The 15,846-nt window shown below is 53.0% G+C and overlaps 6 protein-coding genes across 6 annotated transcripts; 2 read left to right on the top strand and 4 right to left on the bottom strand.

Annotated features, from left to right (window-relative positions):
* Positions 1 to 368: 368 nt before the first annotated feature.
* J4E90_001790 (uncharacterized protein) lies at positions 369 to 2,495 on the bottom strand (the record flags this gene model as incomplete). Its single annotated transcript, XM_051431374.1, has 4 exons — positions 369 to 752; positions 812 to 1,116; positions 1,255 to 2,230; positions 2,304 to 2,495. 4 exons carry the CDS (start codon positions 2,493 to 2,495, stop codon positions 369 to 371), a joined length of 1,857 nt encoding a protein of 618 aa, XP_051294508.1.
* Positions 2,496 to 3,401: 906 nt separating this feature from the next.
* J4E90_001789 (uncharacterized protein) lies at positions 3,402 to 4,155 on the bottom strand (the record flags this gene model as incomplete). The annotated part of the gene is made up of 2 exons (XM_051431373.1): positions 3,402 to 3,991; positions 4,041 to 4,155. 2 exons carry the CDS (start codon positions 4,153 to 4,155, stop codon positions 3,402 to 3,404), a joined length of 705 nt encoding a protein of 234 aa, XP_051294507.1.
* Positions 4,156 to 4,755: 600 nt separating this feature from the next.
* On the bottom strand, positions 4,756 to 6,188 carry J4E90_001788 (uncharacterized protein; the record flags this gene model as incomplete). The annotated part of the gene is made up of 2 exons (XM_051431372.1): positions 4,756 to 5,544; positions 5,598 to 6,188. The coding sequence occupies 2 exons, from the start codon at positions 6,186 to 6,188 to the stop codon at positions 4,756 to 4,758; spliced, it is 1,380 nt and encodes a 459-aa protein (XP_051294506.1).
* Positions 6,189 to 8,589: 2,401 nt separating this feature from the next.
* Positions 8,590 to 10,233, top strand: J4E90_001787 (uncharacterized protein; the record flags this gene model as incomplete). Its single annotated transcript, XM_051431371.1, has 1 exon — positions 8,590 to 10,233. One exon carries the CDS (start codon positions 8,590 to 8,592, stop codon positions 10,231 to 10,233), a length of 1,644 nt encoding a protein of 547 aa, XP_051294505.1.
* A 1,109-nt stretch (positions 10,234 to 11,342) lies between these two features.
* PGN1 (glycoside hydrolase 28 protein) lies at positions 11,343 to 12,486 on the top strand (the record flags this gene model as incomplete). The annotated part of the gene is made up of 2 exons (XM_051431370.1): positions 11,343 to 11,726; positions 11,773 to 12,486. 2 exons carry the CDS (start codon positions 11,343 to 11,345, stop codon positions 12,484 to 12,486), a joined length of 1,098 nt encoding a protein of 365 aa, XP_051294504.1.
* Positions 12,487 to 12,827: 341 nt separating this feature from the next.
* Positions 12,828 to 14,570, bottom strand: J4E90_001785 (uncharacterized protein; the record flags this gene model as incomplete). Its single annotated transcript, XM_051431369.1, has 3 exons — positions 12,828 to 14,318; positions 14,368 to 14,502; positions 14,556 to 14,570. The coding sequence occupies 3 exons, from the start codon at positions 14,568 to 14,570 to the stop codon at positions 12,828 to 12,830; spliced, it is 1,641 nt and encodes a 546-aa protein (XP_051294503.1).
* Between the last annotated feature and the right edge of the window lie 1,276 nt (positions 14,571 to 15,846).

Genomic DNA, 15,846 nt, shown 5'->3' with positions numbered 1-15,846 from the left:
TGACGAAAATAATGTGGTCAATCAAACATATGGGTTTTCTCGTCTCCTCTAAAGGGTCTGAAGCAACGACTGTTGAAATAATGTCTGCAGGACCATGGCTTGAGGTGCGTTCAAGGTTTGTGAGAGTGTCAGCATGTCAGCAACAATCGGTTGTGGCTTCCGCACGTCAAGTGGCTGATTGGTCGCGCACCCGGAGAAGCCGCCATCGTCACTGAGGGGCGCGGTTTGATATCGACTACACTGAAATAAAGCAAGCAAACTGGAAAATGTTGCGTCAATGTAGGCTCCAGGGTGTTGATTTCATGATAGGAATTGCTCTATTGATGGAGAGATATCTAGGTAAAGAAGGTCACAAGTCTTTGCTTGCGCTATTCCTCTCCACGTAGGCCTCCACGACGAACGCGGCGCTCACCGTATTGCGGCGCAGTTACGAGGCGAACCAGTTGCTCGAAATCGGGTGTACCATAACCGGTCACAGGATCCCATCCCTCCGTCGCATTCCAGGAAGCGTAAGGCACAAGTGCGGTTGGAAGTCCGGAGTAGATGGAACGACCAGTGCAACCACGAGAACCTCCATCGACAATGTCGTTTAAACCCTTGTAGCCCTGCTCGTAGATCCAAGGGTTCAGGAAACCGAGTGAAGGCATGCCAGCCGCAATGCGAGCGTTGTTGAGAAGCGCAACGACCGAAGCGAAGACGGGCGCTGAGGCACTAGTTCCTCCAACAGACGACAGTCGACCCTTGTCAACGACCTAGAGAAGGAAAGTCAGTATTTTTCTCACATGCAGTTCGTACAGGGAGTATAACTTACCTGGAAACCTAGTCCTTGAGCGGCGACGTCAGGGAACCCACGGCCGTTGGGGTTGTAAAGGCCTTCCCATTGAGACCCGAGCTTGCCGAGATAGTCGGAAACTGCCTTCTCTTGGTATGCTGGGCGAGGCCACAGATCAGAGAAGCCGCCAGAAGAGAAATCAACAGCACGCTCAGGCTCTACTCCGCGAGTGCCACCTACGGAGGTGACGTAGGGGCACGAGGCGGGGAAGATTGGCTGGAGACGGGTCGTGTTTTTGCCGTCATTGGTCTGGCAAGCAGAGCCTGGACCAGTATCACCGCTGGCTGAGTATTGTTAGCACTCATGTTCGTATCGATGGGAGGTTTGGGTGAGGATCGAGCTTAGAGACGACACTACCCCCAGACATCGCGGCTGATGACGTCTGGGTGCATTTTCGCCTCCAAGCTCGAACGAAAACTTACAGAAGATGACTGAGACGCCACGAGTACCGAGCTGACCGATCATATCGCAGACCTTCTTGGCGTACTCGGCAGGGACGCTTTGCTCCGTCTCACCGTACGAAGTGGTCAGTACTTGGGGCAGCTCTTCGTCCTCCAGACCCACAAGGTAAGTGAAGAAATCCAAGTAGGGCTCATTGTTGTTGTCGTCCTCATCGGGCTGATCAAGATCAGGGACCAACAGTCCTCGTCCTGGAACAGTGTAAAACGTGGTTGATATGTTCACCAGGCCGGCTGTGTACTGGATGTCGAGATTGGCCTCGACGCTGTTGGCCGATGAGTTCTGGGGAAATGGTCCATCGTTGACAGACTGTACTCCAAAACTTTTACCAGCGAGATTTTGAGAAAACCTTTGTGTGAACAGGTCGAGATCGTTGAAACGAGCATATTGCTCAAGGAACCCGCTCACTCCGATCGTTATGTTAGCCTGGTCGCTAACGTCATAGTCTTGGAAGTTGTATAGGTCTGCGAGACAATCAGGCGTGATCCTCGTGTTACACGTGGCATTAACAGCAGCAAGCTTGGAGAAAGGCGCAATTTCCTGTGTGAGGACTTGGCTATCTTCGGCGCGCATTTGACCGAAGCGAGTAGTAGGTTGGATCATGTCAATGTGGCTGCGAATCTCCACGGGGACAGAGTAGCCCAACGAACGAGTCCTCTTGACTCCAGGGCGTGCCTGGCTCTGGTAGGTCTTGAACGTGGTGCCCATCATCTGTTCTGCGCGCTTCACAGGAGCGAGAAAGTTGATCCATTCGCCGTCGTTCTGGATGTCTCGAGGCTCGACGCCGGATTGCTCGAGCCAGTTAAGCACATTTGCAGTTGAGTCGGCTCTGGGCTTGATGAGATCCTTCAGTTCGTCTCGCTTAAGGTGCTGGCCGTAGCGGGGGTGACTGGGAGTGGAAACCTCCAAGAGCGTCCTCTCAAACAGGTCTGGGTTTGCCTGCGATGATCAGTATTCGACTCTCAATATCTCAACCATGAAGGCCTTCCTGATCTGCTTCGCGATGACTTACCGAGCGTACTGCAATGCGGAAATGGAGCTTGCGCTCGGGCGCTGGAACACCAATCTCGCTCCATCCCTCAGGTACAGCGTTCAGACGTTCGACAACTTCGTTGCCCTCGATGTGAGAAGTACGGGAGGCAGATCCAGCGCTGACTCCAGAAATGGCCAGTAGGCCTGTGAAGGCGGCGGTGGTGTACCTCATGCTAGCCGGCGACGTTGATCGTGTGGAACCAGAAGTGGCAGGACAGAAGGAGAAGTATGCTCGACCCTGGTTGCTTGGCAGCAAACGAAAGCGACGGATGGGTTGGAAACTGCGATGGTAACCACGGCGGGAGCAGACATATACTGGGCTGCCAAGCCGTGGAGATTTAGACACCCAACGTAGTCACCTAGGTGACCTATCGTATCCAGATGTTTCAAGTACATGATGCAGGTAGCCTCCGGGATCAACGTGATCGGCTCTTGATTGGAGTGATGGCTGATCACCCCCAGCCGTGTTTAGGTAACAACGTTCTGAAGCACCTTCCCTTTTGCCTCTCGCGGTTGTCTCGAATATAGAAAGTAGGCCGTACCGCTCCTCACAGCTTTGGGGATGGGTATCGCTGTTCATTGCAGGGCTCCATGGTCCACGGGTGCGGAACGGCCCAATCTTGTCTAACTCCGTTCCGTTCTGCTAGAAGGAGCACAGATCTGCGCAGCATGCATCCCTTTATCCTCATACCAATAGCCGGCTCATGCATGCAGTGCGCTAATCTCCAGGCTGGCTCCATGCTTACAGAATCTGAACATTGGCGAAAAGAAGCGTGGGCTCATGCATGGTCTCAGTGCTCTTGTCCCGGATAGTGTGCAGCGCAAGAATGCTTGTGAGAGCTTCGTGGCATTGGCGGCCCTGATGTGACGACTAGTGGCGCGGGGCTCGAGCGGGCGGCCCGTGCTGCACCTCTGCCTGCACGCAGCCTGGCCCAACCATCGCGGCGAAGTTGCTCCAGTGACCATCAAGCAACGAACAGTACGGGCACGATGTCTCAAGACGCAGAATGGCGGACTTCGTTAATGCGTATCGCACGTCAGCTCTTATAGGCAGCTTCCTCTACCTGCCCTTTCGCATCTACTTCTCTTTGCTAGCTTCTACGCGTCCCTCGAACCCACTCTCAAGAATGCCGATGAGATCATCGAGCCGCTGAACGACGAGATCCGTGTGCTGGTGCTCCGCAAGATGCTTGTTGACGTCGTTGACTAGCAGCACAGTCGCAGCTCCCGCATGATGACCAGCCGTCATGTCGTCAATTGAATCGCCAACCATGATCAGACTCTTTCCTCCGTCTTCGTGCATCCAGTCCTTCGCAATGTGCAGAATGCCTGCCGGGTCGGGCTTGGGTGGTCTGAACTCTCGCGTCACGACAGGGCTAAATTTTGATGTTGGCAGAAAAGTAGTGAGAAGATGAGTGACAGGTGCGTCGAAGTTGCGTGTGCAGATGCCCTTCTTGATGCCACGAGAGTCCAGATATTCCATGAGCTCTACGAGCCCAGCCTGCGGCTGTTGCGACTTCATTGCGGTGCGCTCAATGTCCCGGATCTTCTCTTGTGCTTTTTCTTGCTCGCCCTCAGGTAGCGAGTAGATGTGGTCCAGGATGTCCGTCGGTTTTTCGATCCCCAGGGCTGATCGCATCTCTGCGAACATGTAGTTTTGAGGCAGACCTAAGTCATTCAGTACATGAACACAGGTGCACGATATCAGAAAACATACATAACGTGCCGTCGACATCAAACACAATGCCCTTTAGCAGTGGTCTAGTGTCCCCTTCCTTCTTTTTCGCGGGATCCAGTGGTGCGAACCGCCGCGGTCGCACGGGCTGCGACATGCTGTTCACCGATCGTGTCGCACGCAAGCAGATCCGGATGTTGTTAGCTCCAGATGGCTTGCAGAGGCCCCTAAGCTGGTTGGAATGTCGTGATATGATGGCATTCATGTTGGTGGGGTTGTACAAGCCGGTCTCATTTTGGAAGTGGGTCCGTTTGCAGCCGCAGCCTTTGCGCGTGGCCTCCTGGGCTAGTTTGGCGGGGATGACGCATCACCACGACTCCCTTCTTTCTTCATACCAGACTTCGACTGCGCGCTCTAGCATCGAAAAGATCACTTACTTGCGCATCAGACTATGAAGTTGGCTACACGCTGATGACAGTGCTCCAGCCTGGAGGCTGCTCCTATGTGAAGCATGTTTCAACAGTAATACGAGGTCAAGAAAGTGCAGGGAAGGCAAATGTGGTCAAGTCAAACGTATATTAACTCGATGAGCGAGCTTCTCGTGAATTTGCATCACGTGCGTATCTTGCATTAAGGTCTTGCAACAACAGTGCAAGTGAAAAGGTTTCTAAAATAAGGTTCTCAAGAAAGGAAGTGCCAAACTGGGGATCAACTAGCTGATCGCATTACTGCGCCAGAGACGCTTACAACCAACTATCTAGAACAGGCTCAAGGTAGAGTTGGCTGATGGGCGGATGTTGTAGTACTTGGACTTGGGGTAGTACAGGTTGTTCATGTTCTGGACAAAGTTCTCGGGACCACCAAGCTTCTTGACAACGGTAGAGACGATGCTCTTGTCGCTGGTGGCCGGGAAGTCACCAGATGACTCCCACCACCAAGCACCACCGAGACCCTCATCCATCAAGTAGTCGGTCTTCCAGGAGGCGACCTTGGGTGTGTCGAAAGTGACGAGCTCCTTAGCAATAGGGTCCCAGCTCCAGCTGGCGAGAGTCTCCTTGTCGGTGTAGACCTTGCTGCCGTTCACGGGAAGGACCTTGTAGTCAAGGGTACCAGGCTCCCAGGTTCCTGCAGTAGATCCGTTGAACTTCTGGCCGAGGCCGCGTTGGTCCTTGCTCATGTCGACGACGTTGGCGAATCCGCGACCGTAGAGGGGCATACCGAGCTGGATCTTGGCGGGGGAAGCGATGTTCATCTTGTAGTAATCGATGGCCTGCTTGGTGTTGAAAGGGACGAAAGACTTTGACTTGCTGTTCCAGCCGTTGGTGGACTTGGGGTTGGTGGAGCTGGGGTACACGTTGCTGAGGTGTCCAGTGTAGTTGGAGAAACCTGGGCCCTGGTAGTCGAAGGCCATCAGGTTCCAGTTGTCAACGTAGGGGTCCATCTTGGCAATGGGCATAACGACGAAACGTTCGGGACCAGCTGGGGCGGAAATGCCAAGGTCGAAGTGGTAGCCGGCGGCGTTCACTGCGGAGTAGGCATCGAATGTCTGTTGTGGTGTTAGTCCTGCGATCATTCGAATCGTAATAACATGATTCATACCTTGCGGCAGCGCATGAGGGTGTCGACAAAGTTGTCGCCATCGGTCTCATCCTCTGGGTACTCCCAGTCGATGTCAAGGCCATCGATACCCAAGTCAGCGATCAGCTGGATGGAACTGTCGCAGAACTTCTGTCTGCCCTCAGCAGTGGCAAGAGCAGGCTTGAAGTTGGCCCTGAAGCTCCAGCCTCCGACTGAGAGGATGACCTTCAGGTTGCGGTTCTGCTGCTTGAGCTTGTAAAGCTGGTTGAAGTTACCAAGCAACTGGGTACCGTTGGTGGCAACATCTCCGGGGTAGGGGAACTGAAGATCAGCCCACTCGTCGGTAAGGATGACTTCACCAGTCTGGTTGTTGACGTTGGCGAAACCGTAGTTGACCTTGGTCAATTTGTCGGCGGGGAGGTCGGTGACCATGTGCTTGCGCGCATAGATGGCCCAGTTGACGTAGAAGATACCAGCCTGGTACTGACCACCACCGTAGCCACCACCGTAACCGAGATCACGTGCGTGCGCGTGCTTGTGGCCATGAACGGCTGGAGCAGCCGAGCCTACAGAGGCCAGAGAGAAGAGAGCGGCGGCGTTGGAGAAACGCATGTTGAAAGAGAGGACGGCGAGTAGCCAAAAATGTCAAAAAAGAGGTTGAAGGGAAGCTTGCAGGATGTGCGAGTGATGGATACTGCAACACTCACGAGGATGCAGTCCTTACATACCTCACATATTGGCCACTGCCCTACCTAGTGGTCTTTCGTCGGTGTACGTCGGTGTCCAAGCCCCAAAGCTTAACATTTGGCCGTGGCGTGGACTCGAAACGGCGAACAACTCTCTTTCGCTGTTCATGCCAACGCTCTCCAAGCCAGGTTTCGCAGTGCTCTCCAGAGTATACGGACCGAAGCGATCATGTTCATGGGGTGTGGGTAATTTAACCCAGTCCAAGCGCTGAGTTTATTCGCTAGTCTGTCAGAGTCGGGCCTTCTTGGGCTTCTTCGTTTCGTCTAGAGTGTCCCTTGATCTTTGACAAGGCGCCCGCCTCATCCGATTGCTCCCCTGATCCAAGATGATACTTCGACCGGAGGTTACCGTCACGGCGCATGAACACAATAGGGCTGACGTTGGCGACGGACGTCAGATGTGACCGCGCAATCTAAGTTGGGATCTTGGTCGCTCTAGCTTAGCTTGACAACTCAATTCTCGTCGCCGTTAGGCCTACCCATCGACTTACTTGACGTTTGACTTGCTGAGAGATTTGGTAGTATTCCAATCGGGTTCGCAATGTCGGCGGTGTAATGTAGCCCGATCGCTTGGCTTTGATGCGAATTCACACTGGTCTCAACTCGCGGTCGATCTTCCGGCTTCATTTCGATGCTGACAATATCGATTATTCCACCCCACCTTGGTCGCGACGATGTCGAACGTCGAAACGTTCTCGTTCAACTGTCGCGGAGGAAATGTCGGCACTAGAATGCTGTCAGATCCACGGCCCGGTTCGTTCAAATAGACTGCGCGAGTGCGGGCGCTGGCGTCGCCGGCGAAGCTGCGCGCACACCGATTCCTGCCCAAGTTCTACCAAGATGCCTTGTCAGTTCGTATGAAGCATCTCAGACTTCTCTTGTGGCGCGATATTGACATACTCAACTACGTACTGTCTCTTTGCAGTACAATGATCTCCTACATCGCGCGATTAGATCTTTAACATGAGCGCATGCCCAATCTGTCACGAGTCATTTGTGCTTACTTCGATTGCTCATCTTCGCGCTCGAGCCCCAGCAAACCTAATCGTTAGCGTCGATGTTTCCAAATGTGCATGAGCGGCCACGACGTACTAGCAGACAATGCCATTTCGAGAGCGCCAGAACAACGGCCGGGTCATTTTGGCTCTCTCTACACACCCACAACGTCCTGTCATCGGGCCTACGAACAAGACGAGTAAACGAATGCTCTTCTCACACTGCTCACGGGCGCAATACTCGAAAATTCTGGCTATGCTGAGCTCCTGCCAATACGCGATTGAAGAAGATCGAGTGTGTCGTAAATTGACGTCAGAAAGGTGAATTTGACGAAAAGCTCACGCTCAATACCTTTGTCCTGCTCTTTTGGTATCGCATCAGCGTCTTCCTCAAGCAAGATCATACTGATCGAGTAGTCACTGCGTGGCGCTATTGTTGAAAAGATGGCGCAGTCGTCTTGTTGACATCTCGTTCAGCTCGAAACGGTGCGACGAACCAGCTTCTCATACCACTGAATGCGGAGGTAAGCATATGACTCCCTATGACAATTAATTTCCATATCCGAAGGTTTACTGTCTGGAGGACACCTACTGCAAGCTTGACGGCCAAGGACAGAATGACATAGTCTAAACCAGCGCACCTCGACCGTATCGCGAGGCAACGAATCTTACCGCAAAGCCGATAGACGGCAAACGGGATGTTGTAAGTAGCGGATGCACGTGGTACCAAGACCTGAGAGGCGTTTGGTCGTGGGGTGAGACATTGGCGATGTGCTTGATAGTCTCAAACCGCTTGTTTGGCTTCCAGTAAGTGAGGCTAAACAGGTGAAAGAGCTGGACAAGGAAACATTACCTGTGACCTGAGAACTACCTGTATCTGTAGCTTGGCGCTACACTCACATTGCGGTTTCACGGCAATCGCACTCTTCCGACGAGCTTATTTCGATATCACCGCGACAACCGCGACAACCGCCAGTGATTCAACAGCTCTTTCGCTGGGTACTTTCACAATCTACTCAACCTACTAGTGGATCCAGAGCTCGATATGAACCGACCGCAACGCTTCAATGTCGCTCTCCAGGTACCTACCAAGCTCATGGGTCGACTCGTGAGTAATTGCCGGTGTGCGAACTGCATGTGAGACAAACACTGACTTCGTACATCCATCTTTAGGTGACAGAAAGAGTTGCATGCCGCCAGCATACCGAAGTATTGCAAGAGAAACCTCAAGATGCCCGAGCGTGTGCGAGGAAAACTGAATATCGGCGCAATATGCTGAATGCGCTCGTTGCAGCGTGTGCGCAGACAGAAGGCTTTGCTCAGCGCGATGTTGCTTTCAAGCTAGTCGAGAAGTTCAGGACTCTGGCCCAGACACTGGATAGGTCCAAGGCTGTCGCATTCACCTTTGGTATCGAAGAAGACGAGGAGATTGCAGCTTTGCCGATTGAGGAGCAAGTTCCTGCGAGTGGGGACTCGTCGCCCGAGCCGCAATCTAGTCCGCTTGAGCTTTCTACGTCAATGCCTGCCCGGGAAGGCGCGTTACACCCTCTCTTGGTCGCGCTCCTTGCCTTCAAACTAGGCGGTCCTATCAACGCAGCCTTTACTGGACACCAACATGAATGGAGGCCCCCAATCGACACTGCGCGCGATACACCAAGCTTCTATTCTGAGGGCGATGTAGGTGACTTCTTCGATGATATTCGAATAACGGTGGTATGGGAAAAGCGCGATGATAAAGCGACCGGTCCTTCGGGGAAACACAGTGTCTTCCTGACAGGCGATGCCACGCCCCGACCGCTGGAAGCGCTGACAGTCCAAAAGCAGGCTGAAGTCAGCTCACCAGTTACTATAATCTACGACTGCGGACACGCGGCGTTATATTACGTATGCGATGATCCAGACGCGATACGTGAGAGCAAGAGCTTGGATGTCCATCTGAATACCATCTCGGACAAAGACGTGCGCCTCCTGAATGCAGCAACAGGCGACGAGTCTCGTGCGAAGCCATCACTAACAGAATTGGTGACCAACTTTCCCACCGAAAATTATGCCAACCACTTTCACGATATCCTTTTCGACAGTGTCTCAATCAACGCCATCTTCACCAAACTTGATATGTTCGACGTACCGCCAGCGCCAGCTCTTGCCCCAGCCCGGCAGCATCTGCAAGACAAGCGATTTGACGCATACAAAAAGGACAACTTGGCTCATTTGCCAATTGACATTAAGAGACTGGCGGGCGACGTATATCTAGAAGGGAGCTATCCCACAGCAGCGAGCTTCCTAGATAAGGTCGTTCTGAAAGCACGCCGCGACGTTCATCTGCCTGTTGGGGCCAGCCTTTTTCCACAGTCCCCTATGGAAGAGAACATGGAGTGGGCACGGAGGTCCATTCGAGACCTACGCGAAGATCTGGTGTCGAACCGCGTTGCACACTACGCAACAGCTCTCGTAGATTCTGCGTATGCAACCAGAGATCTGATTTCGACCGCGAATTTGCGCAATTATGCGAAGATGCTGGAGCGGCACTATCTGGAACTCATCGGCATTGGTTTCACAGACGACGCATGCTCGCTTCCGTCAATGGCTGCCTTGGCTTGTGCCTTCGGTAACGCTATCGATGGGCTCAAGGAAGTGCAGATCTTGGCGGAACCATGGATCGAAGAGATGGATCTGCAGGTCTATAGGACGCGCTGTTTGTATCTCTTTTGGTGCGCCGACTGGTTAGTATATTACCTGGTGAAACCAGAACCAGGACCGTTCATGATCATTGATGAGAAGACGGCCATAGCAGGTGCGCAAGGTATGGGACGAGCGGTGCGTCGGATAGCGACTATGCTGTTGCGCAACTGGGTAGCCTGGGGTCTTTTAGTAGAGGGCTTGCCACAAGGAGGTTTCTTCGTCCGAGGATCGTGAGCATAGCTGCCACGATGATTACTCATAGTGTCCAGAGCGGTGGCGGTGAAAAATCTAGGGGTAGATCCGAGATTTGAGGCTATACCTAATTACTTCCCGTGTCCGCCTGGTTCGCGGGCCGTGTGCCTGGGAGCCGGAGTCGTGCTGCAATGAATGTTTTGCGAGTTCACGACTATGTTGATGCTGATGCAATTCAACTGATGCAACAGTCTCTCAGTGCGCGCCTGGAGAGATGGCGATGAGACGGAAAAGGGTTCATGCAGGTGCGGGATGTCGCTGCCGTCACTTTCGGTGACGGGACGCTAGTCGGGCGCTAATCCGGATTCGTCTCTAGAAACCCCTCCGGAAGTCATGCAGCTGTCCTTTCACTCAAACAATTCTCCGTCAATCCTGCGCATCGCTCCAATCCTACGAAGGTCTCACGGTGTGGCTGGTGACATTCCATCAATCGGCGGCCGGCGGCGTGAACGTGCTTTCTGTATCCGCAATGGCGTCTGACCTTTTGCGCCACGCGACAGCGGCGCCACGCGTCTGGACCAGTTGTTTCGTTTCACCATTGATCTAACACGGCAAGACACGAACACCTGACAGTAGTCCAGATTGCCCGCGTGCTGTAGAGTATTCAACTCTGGGTAAGCTGTATGCTTAGTTGCAGTGAGATTCTGCTCAGCGCTACGAGGCTGGCAATCGATTTGACGGAGAATTGTCACAGAGATCGCCCACCACCATCTGCGATTCGGTCACATCCAGATCTCGTTTCATTTATACAAAGCGGAGTAGCCCCAACCGAGGATCCACCTGTTACATGCTGCGAGAACACCGGCGCAGGTGCCATCCGCTTTGTGCCCTCATTTCTCGCAGACCCTAGACCTTTTGCGATGACAAGCCTTGCCCAGCAATGACAAGCTCAAGGAATTTGAGCTTGTCGACGACTCGTGTGAATCCTCCGATGGCTCCACCTATCAATACGTACCACTGTCGATGAAGTCCTGGTATAAAGGGCATGGCGGAACGTCTCTACAGAACCCAACAACTCACTCATTCATTCATTTTCTACACAACAGCCTTACATTCCCTTCAATCATCCCTATTTTCAAGCTACATTCACCATGGTTGCTTTCACACTTACCTCTCTCCTTCTCGGCGCTGGTGCGCTCGTCTCGGCTGCTCCTTCTAGTCTTGACACCCGTGCAAGCTGCACCTTCTCCGATGCTGCTACAGCCATCAAGAACAAGGCTTCCTGCTCTGCTATTGTCATTCAGGGTATGACTGTTCCAGCAGGAACGACCCTTGACTTGACAAAGCTCAAGTCAGGCACCACCGTCACCTTCCAGGGCACCACCACCTTCGGCTACAAGGAGTGGGAGGGCCCTCTCATCTCTGTTTCGGGAACCAACATCAAAGTCATTGGCGCCGCTGGCCATGTCATTGACGCAAATGGTGCTAAGTGGTGGGATGGCAAGGGAAGCAACGGCGGCAAGACGAAGCCCAAGGTATGTCAATACTGATCTTTTGCTGAGTTACAACTGACTTGGCAAGTTCTTCTACGCCCATTCCATGATCTCATCTTCTATCACTGGACTCAACGTCAAGAACACCCCTGTGCAGGGATTCTCCATCAACGGCGCGCAGGACCTCACCCTCGATAAGATCACCATCGACAACACTGCTGGTGACATCACCAACGGCGGTCACAACACCGATGCTTTCGACGTTGGCAGCTCCACCGGTGTGTACATCACCAACGCCAACATCAAGAACCAGGACGACTGCCTGGCTGTCAACTCCGGTACGGACATCCACTTCACCGGCGGTACCTGCTCTGGCGGACACGGTATCTCCATCGGCTCTGTAGGTGGCCGCAGCGACAACACTGTCAAGAACGTCATCATCTCCGACTCCACCATCACCAACTCTGACAACGGTGTCCGTATCAAGACTGTGTCTGGTGCCACCGGTGCTGTCTCTGGTGTTACATACAAGAACATCACCCTCAAGAACATTGCGAAGTACGGCATCGTTATCCAGCAAGACTACCAGAACGGCTCTCCCACTGGCAAGCCCACCACCGGTGTCCCGATCACTGGCCTTACCATCCAGAATGTCAAGGGTACCGTTGCTGCCAAGGGTACTGACGTCTACATTCTTTGCGGTAAGGGCAGCTGCTCCAACTGGACCTGGACCGGTAACAGCGTCACTGGCGGAAAGAAGAGCACTAGCTGCCTCAACATCCCTACCGGCGCTTCTTGCTAAGTTCCAGGATGAGACGAGTGCTATACCTTGGAGCACCGTGAAGTAGCTTTGGATCGGCCTGTGGCCTTTCCTATTTTCTCTTGTACATCTTCGTCTTTCAGTAAATATTTATTCATCATAGCAGCTACGCTGCTCAGCACTAGGCATCTCAATCTATCGTTGTAGCAATCTGCATTTTTTATGACAACTGTGACTGACACTTAATCACCAATGCATTCGTGCGCAGCGAGTACATCTTGTTGTTTGTTTGATAAGCGGATCTCGTATTGTCTGTTCTGAAGGGACTCTATCCAAGCCCGTCACTGTCATAATACATCAGGCCCTTATCATCCCTGTCCCATCTAGACCCTCGGCGGCAGCATAGTAGGCACCGGCCCCCTAGTTGTCGTCCTTGGCAACTCAGGTACAGCAAGCGTAGGCAAGCAAGCACACGCACTGCTAACCTGCGCAACCACTTGCTCACCCGTACAAGCCTCCTGCGCAAACTTCGGCACGGCACGAACATCATCAATCAGCCTCTGAGTGAAGTTACCGCAGAACTCTTGCGAAGCCTGCAGTCTACCCTCCACGTTTGCTGTGCGCATCGACGTAAGACAAGAGTCTACTTCGCAAACGGCTGGCTTTGCACACTCCTTGCTCGTCATCTTGACGACGAAACTACCACGCTCGATAGTGTGCACGAAGATGAATCCGCTCTTGAAGTTCGCGTAGCTGGACCAGGAGCCGAGGAAGGCTACTGTGCCGCCACCTTCGTTCTCGTCGTCTTCGGGGTAGATGTCGAAGAATCCGGCTTCGCAGATGCCGTCGCCGCTGGGATCTTGCGTGATGGTGTGGATGTCCAGGACGTTGAGACCGTTTCCATAGTTCGATTGGTAGAGGTAGTCGCCAACGACGTATTGGTTGTGGTCGATGCTACGGCGCTTTCCCTCATAGTTGCCAGAGTAGAAGGGGTTCTCCAGGTCGCGAATGTCGAAGATGTGGGTGGTGGGCAGACCCTGTGTCATGGGACCGACTTTGGCGTCACGCTCGTCGAATTCATCGTCAAGGAAGATGTATTCCTGCCAGGTTGCGTTGTTGACGACACCTTGATGCACATACTCTGCTCCAGGGTATGTGGTGCGAGAGATGATGTTGGTGGTGTTGCCGGCTTTGTCAGTCACGTCGTAGATAGTCAGCGTGTCTTCGTTGTAACCGTAGCAGATGTCGCGGCCGTAGTACTTAGTGTCTGGTCCGCGGTAGACGATGCATTCGGCATCGTGGACATAGCCATCAGCAGAAGCACAGCCTGGGCTGGTAGGGTTTTCAGGGTCGCTCATGTCGATGAAGATGAGGCCTCCGCGGCATGGCAAATCGCCACGGACACGGATAGTCTCGTTACCGCCAACTGATCCAACTGCTACGGCGTAGTTGAGTTCTTCGTTGACAACGATGTTGTGGGTTCGGCCAACCGGGAGAGCATTCCAGTCATCAGTCAGACCCCAGTGGCCAGTCAGATCGTCTTGGGTAAATTTCATCGGCTCGCTTCCGTCAAGGTCCAACAACTTCTTCATGTCGAAAATTTGAACACCGTGGTTGATGGCCTCACTACCAATGACGGCATAGTCCCTCATCACGCGAATCTCGCGCCAGCGGGATCCGATAGGGTCGAAAGGAGGCAGGCGGCCCAGATAGATCAGCTTTCCTTCGCTGCTGATCTCTGCAAAGGCGGTACCGTCGAACTGGCCGATTGCTACAAACTCGCGTCCATCCTCTGATGTCCAGCCCCAAGAAGAGGAGCCTTGTCCATCAGAGCTGCCAAGGAGGGAATGTGGGAGGAAATGGTAGAGGTCGATCTATACACATTAGCGAACTGATGAGCATTTGAACCTGGAGCCAACTGACATTATGGCACCTGAACGTGTTGTTGAAGTCACCAGGGATTGCAGCAGCGAAGCCGTTCTCACATGGCGTGTGACCTAGTTCAGGGTAGCGGGTGCTATCCATCTCTCCCGAGGCAATCTCAGCATCCCATTGTGCCTGTTGGGGTCAGTATAAGCATGCACCAGCGTGCACCGACACGGAAGCCTTACGATCTTCATCCCCATGATCCTTGCATGCACAGTACCATCAGCATACTCCTCCGTAGTACCCAAGGCGGCCGCATTGCTCAGTCCAACCAAGGCAGAGCCAAGAACCGACAACGAAGATACGTGAACCATGACGATAGCGATTCACCGTCAGTCCAATGGTGCGAGATGTTCCTGGTACCTCACATATTCAGCGTCACCGCGCCTAGATATACACTTTCCCATGTTCCTTCCGGTAAACCACGAGCCGATATCGTCCTTGGTCCTGCAACAGTACTCACTACGATATCCGACAAAACCTGTTAATCTCTTAGCCAACTGCTCGCTAAGGTACAAAAGATCTAGTCCGTCAGCCCCGATGACCTGGTTAAGAAGGTCGCTAGATACCATCTCTTGGGACACAGATGACCGCTTGGAATCCGCTTGGTAACCAAGACCCCAATTGTCGGTAAACACTAACCCACACTACTTGCCGTTTTCTCAATGGTGGGTGCTAGCGCTTGGCCCACGTTGAGCTGCACTTGGCGGCTTCGGCGCCGAAGGTGGAGGTCTAGGCACGGCCTTGGAAGTCGGCATGGGATTCACCCCGCTCCGCCGGCCTACTATGGTGGCTGGGTGTCTGTGCTAGGCTCCACTGAGGCTTCGTTTTAAGACCATGGCTTCTCTTTCAATTTTTGTGCGTCTATGGCTGGCCTAACTCTGACGTGGGCTTACCGTTCACTAAGCTAGGTCAACATGGATTTCAGCCAGCTTCTGGTGTTTATGCCAGAGCTTTTTCAGCAATGTGCGTTGTATTTTAGTCTTTGTAAGCTATGCGCGATACCTAAGTATCGCCTTCAGTCAATTTGCTAATCTACGGCGTTACCCGTTACTGGCTCGGACAAAATGAGTGTGGTCCTTCAACGCACTTCTTCCAATCTTCATGAGTATCTTGATGAGATGCTCAATCTACACTCGCAGCCGCGAGGTCCGTCACGCTCAAAAAGTCTAGCTTTTCGAACGCCAAATCCAAATCGAAGTCTTCAAAGCAAAAAAATCAATGCTGAAATGCATTGGACAGGTCGCGATCGTAGTGGACTGAAAAGTCACAACTACGTCAGTGAGGCTCTGTCCTCACCCTACGCATACCGTTGGAAAACGCTTAGCTCATCGGTGCCAGCCGGTTGACAATGGGGTATAATGCTTTTGGTAGACTCGCAAACGCCGGAATAAAACGCTCAGTGTACTAAGGAAATATCGGCCGTAATCGTTGTGTGGGAAGGAGGGCGCGGGCGAGGGCACCGGTCATAGTCGA

The sequence above is a fragment of the Alternaria incomplexa genome, assembly GCF_024043165.1.
Source record: "Alternaria incomplexa strain BMP 0042 chromosome Unknown scaffold_2, whole genome shotgun sequence".
NCBI lineage: Eukaryota > Fungi > Ascomycota > Dothideomycetes > Pleosporales > Pleosporaceae > Alternaria > Alternaria incomplexa.
This window is presented reverse-complemented; position numbering and strand designations above follow the sequence as displayed.